At 49.2% G+C, this 4738-nt stretch overlaps 1 protein-coding gene across 1 annotated transcript; it reads left to right on the forward strand.

Annotated features, from left to right (window-relative positions):
• Positions 1-2647: 2647 nt before the first annotated feature.
• On the forward strand, positions 2648-4738 carry LOC123075451 (putative F-box/FBD/LRR-repeat protein At5g44950). Its single transcript, XM_044498052.1, has 3 exons — positions 2648-3769; positions 3869-4003; positions 4194-4738. The coding sequence occupies exons 1-3, from the start codon at positions 2723-2725 to the stop codon at positions 4611-4613; spliced, it is 1602 nt and encodes a 533-aa protein (XP_044353987.1). The 5' UTR covers positions 2648-2722; the 3' UTR covers positions 4614-4738.

Raw genomic sequence — 4738 nt, forward strand, 5'->3', positions numbered from 1 at the left:
TGACACAAGCCCATGGAAACATACCTAGCCCCACATAGAACTCTCACGTAGACCATGGGTTAGTACACAAAGCGTAATGGACAAGGCTTACCATACCATGAGATCACTTGATCCCACTTGGTACATCTTCTACGCTCTGTGTGTTGATCAACTTGAATCACTCCTTGTACATAGTCTTGATCAACCTTGAATCTTTCCAACTCTCTTCGTTCGGATGATGTCTTGAAGGTAAACATGAATGATCACACCATCTTCTTCTTCAAGACATGCTTGCAATAAGCTCAACACTCACATGACCAATCTTTGGATAATTCCTTAATAGCACCTTGGTCAACTCATAAATTCCTTGAAACCAACACATGGACTTCAAGAAATTCCTATGGACAAATCCTTAGAATATAACTCAATGCAACCATTAGTCCATAGAGGATGTCATCAATTACCAAAACCACACATGGGGGCACCGCATGTCCTTTCACATACTATTCCAACAAACATAGCTACCAGACCAAAGGCAGCGTGCAGCCAATTTTAACTGCAAATTTACATTCGAAGGACGAATGGCAAATAAAGAAGCATATAATTTAGCTAAGTTTTCGAACTCTATGGATGAGGGGCGCCATGTTTGGTTTCAACCCCATGATCCTTATGGTATCTGGTACCTATTCCCCTAAAAAAACTTAGGGGAATAAAACTTAGCTTTTCCCCTAAAAAACTAATTTATAATTTCTGTGTCTCAAAAAAACTAATTTATAATTTCTTGATCTCAAAAAACTAATTTTATATTTATAGAAGCGATTATGTCCCTCATCTTTGGGGTTTCTAGAACTTTGATGGCGATCTCCAATCCCGATAAGAGTTCCACATAAAACTACCCTCTCCTCGCTCCGGATGCTTTGTGGGGTGGAGCTGTGGAGGCCCGAGGTGTTTGGTCTTTGTTTTAAAATGCTCACAACTTTTGAGGCAAAGCTAGCCAAGGCAAGAGGTCCGGCATTCACAACTTTTGAGGATGTCTTGTTGGTTAAAGCTTTGTGGACCACAAGCATGGACCCTATATGTGGTACAGAGCAAAAGGGCAATAGGTATTGGGAGAAGATCCATAAGCACTATCATGAACACAAGGAAAATGCCAAGCCTCATCCTATCGTGACCACCCGCAATGTGACTTCTCTCCAACATTGATGGGGGATCATTCAAGGGGAAGTAAACAAGTATGTCGGCTACTATGCACAAGTGCTTGGCAGCCCTTGAAGTGGGATGGGAGTGTCAACCCACGTAAGTAGAATTGCTTCATTTAGTCATCATTTGAATTGCTTGTCTTTTGTTGTATTCTCATTGTTATACTTATTGTTTGATAGACAGTGGTGGCAGCCACTATGTACTAACAAACGGAGAAGAAGTCATTCGGTTTTGGCTATTGTTGGGTCATATGGATGGCAAACCAAAGTGGACACAACTTGTGGAAGAGCTCAAGGCCGGCAAGAGGAAGAATGATGGCACAAGCTCCCACCAATCAATTTGTTTGGATAAAGAAGAGGGGGGTTGTAGGGGAAATGGAAAAGCCATCGTGCAAATGAATAACCAGCAAGTGATGGGAAACAATTGGGAGAATGAGAGGGCCGCTCGTGACGCCACGGTGACAAACAAATGTCTACCACATGGACGGGCATTTTTTCAACAAAGAAGGATAAGAAAGAGGAGAGTTATAAGCTCAGGTTGGATGTGCAAAAAGAAAGAATAGATTGATACCGAGAGAGGGTGAACAACAAGTTGGCAATTGAGAAGGTCCGGACTTTTGGATCAATGGAGATTGAGAAGGAGAGGTTGCAACTTGCTAGAGACACGAATGACTCGAGGATAATGTTAGCAGACGCAAGCCTCTTGGATGAGCAAGGAAATACATGACTCGCCAAGAGGAAGAAGGAGATCAACGAACGTAGAAAGTAAGAGGCGGCAGGAGTGGCAATGGCGACAGAGGAGCAAGCGGCACGGATGGTAGCAGCGAAACAGGCGGCATGGATGGAGACGGAGCAGGCGACAGAGAAGGCGGCATGGATGGCGTCGACCAATGATCCGTCTGGCGATTGGTCCGCCATGCTCGGACTTGTATTTCATTTTGCCATGTCCGGATTGTTGAACTATGATTTATTTTACTGTGTTGCTTTGTTGAACCGTTGAATTGTGATGAATTTGTGTCATATGATCCACATGCATGGATCTGAGGGTTTGCATGCGATAATTGTGGCTGCCCAACAGCAAATATGAGGGGCCGTCCAATCCGCCTGCGGACGCGTCAGGGTGAGCCGCGGACGTGTAAGAGGTGATTTGCTAAGTCCGGTTGTAGATGCTCTTCTTGGTTTACTATTATGTAATTCGGTTTGCCTTTTTGTAAGAAGTAAAAATACACATTGAATATGAACAAATGAAGTAAAAAAAATCTATAGGTTGCATTCTTTTATTGGGAAAAAAAGAACTATTAGTACTAATGTTTTTTGACAGAACTATTAATACACAAGGTAAATGGAAGCGTATGGTATATTTGGAATATGGTACTACTCCACAAACTGATTCGGACGTTGGAATTGAAGAGAAGCTGTTTCATGGGCCCAGGAGAGACCTGCCTGATTCGGACATTTGGCCCAACATTTCTCGCTCGCCGAAACCCTCGCCTCCATTCCTCACCTCAATCATTCCGCAAGACCAAACCCCTCCGCCGCCGGCCATGGGCGACCCGCAGTACCTCGTCGGCTCCCCCAGGAGCAATTTGGAGCGTGACGGCCGGGACCCTGCGGCCTTCGCCATCGGCATAAACCTGATGCTCTCCTTCGTGTACGATTACCTCCCCTACCCGCCCGTCCCCCCCACCCCCACCCTCTCGCTCGCCGGCGCGCTGTGGGTCTCCGACGGCGTCGACCGCATCAGCCGCCTCCCCGATGTGCTCCTCCGTGACATACTCTCCCGCCTCCCCGCCAAGGACGCCGCGCGCACCGCCGCCCTCTCCTCGCGCTGGCGCCCGCTCTGGCGCTCGGCGCCCCTGGCTCTTGTCGACAGTCATCTGCTTCCGGACGGCGGCGCGGCCGGGCAGTTCACCCTCGGCGCTCCCTCTCCCCGCGCCGTCACGGACGCGGTGTCCCGCGTCCTCGCGGCGCACCCGGGGCCCTTCCGCTGCGTCCACCTCACCTGCAGCACCATGGAGGAGCACCGGGGCGAGATGGCGCGCTGGCTCGACGTCCTCGTCGCCAAGGGGGTCCAAGAACTCGTCTTTGTCAACCGGCCTTGGCCGCTAGACCTGCGCCTCCCGGCCACGGTCTTCAGCTGCTCCTCCCTCACCCGCCTCTATCTCGGCGTCTGGAGGATCCCGGACACCGCCGCCGTACCGCGCGGCGCCAGATTCCCCAACCTCCTGGAGCTCGGCCTCTGCTTCAATGCCATGGAGGACCGCGATCTGGCATTCATGCTTGAAAGAAGCCCCGTCCTGGAGTTCCTCGTCATCATGGGGAGCCAGACCGGAGTGCGCCTCCGCCTCGTCAGCCAGAGCCTCCGGTGTCTTCAGCTGGGATATACCTACTTGGAGGACATCGACGTGGTGGATGCACCTCGCCTGGAGAGGCTCTTCCAGTCGGGCGATTTTCGCCAGAGCGAGCTCACTGCCCCCAGCATCAAGAACTGCTCTTCCAAGATCAAGATTGGGCGTGCACCTAACCTGCGTGTGCTGGGATACCTTCGGCCAGGAGAGCAAGAGTTGGGGATTACCAACACCGTCATCGTGGTAACAATGCCTAATTTAATTTGCATCTCTGCTGTGTCAATTAATAACAATGCCAATCTATGATCCCAATTAGTTTATCTGTCCTTGGGTGCATTGCAGGCTGGGGCCAAGGAGAGCATTGTGCCTAGTGTCCAGATTTTGGCCATAGAGGTGCAATTCGGTGCCCGCAATTGTGTCAAGAAAGTGCCTGGTTTTCTCAGAAGCTTTCCTAACCTGGAGACCCTCCATGTGCAGGTAAAATTGGTTGACTTAACTACACTTGCTGCATTGTCAGAACTGATTATTTATCTAGCAAGGTCAGAACTATGAGTCTGATTAATTATATGATTGATTGATGGCCTGCTGCAGCATGATATGTTCTCATAGATAAGATCCCTGAACTATGTATGTGCTAATATGGCCTGCCGATTGATTTCATTTGCAGTCCCCACGCATACCTAAAGAGTCCACTGGCAAGGTGAATCTCAAGTTCTGGCAGGAGGGTGGTCCCATCAAATGCGTAGTGCAGAGCTTGAAGAAGGTGTTCTTCTACGAGTTTCGAGGGTCCAGAAGTGAAGTCGCTTTCCTCAAGTTCATCGCGGAGAGAGATCGGGTGCTGGAGCAGATGGTGGTCGTGGTGGCCAAAGAATGTTTCTCTCCGGGAGGTGATGGTGTGATTGCCAAGCTGAAGCCTCTGACCAATGCAAAATGGAACAGCAAAGGTTGCAAACTTGAGCTCTTCAAGAGCCCACTCACTGATGTGGCAGGTCCAATTTGCAGCCACCGACATGCTTCTGACTTCGGGTTTGCTGACCCCTTTGACCTCGAGTTCTACTGCGAATCTGAAACGATCTCCGTAAGTTAATAAGTAGCAGTATGCCGTGCCTCTTGTGGTGCAAGACTACTGGTAACTAGTTAGACTTTGTGTTGTCGGGAATCACAGGAGCTAAAAATACCTGCATTTCTATTGGCAAGCTTTCTGCATGATGA

This window comes from Triticum aestivum, chromosome 3D, assembly GCF_018294505.1.
Source record: "Triticum aestivum cultivar Chinese Spring chromosome 3D, IWGSC CS RefSeq v2.1, whole genome shotgun sequence".
NCBI lineage: Eukaryota > Viridiplantae > Streptophyta > Magnoliopsida > Poales > Poaceae > Triticum > Triticum aestivum.

Excerpts from the sequence above, each read along its gene's own strand:
- LOC123075451 (XM_044498052.1), top strand. The coding sequence starts at position 2,723 with ATGGGCGACCCGCAGTACCTCGTCGGCTCCCCCAGGAGCAATTTGGAG. Across the intron at positions 3,770-3,868 it reads TTACCAACACCGTCATCGTG|GCTGGGGCCAAGGAGAGCAT; the intron begins GTAACAATGCCT and ends GGTGCATTGCAG. Across the intron at positions 4,004-4,193 it reads TGGAGACCCTCCATGTGCAG|TCCCCACGCATACCTAAAGA; the intron begins GTAAAATTGGTT and ends TTTCATTTGCAG.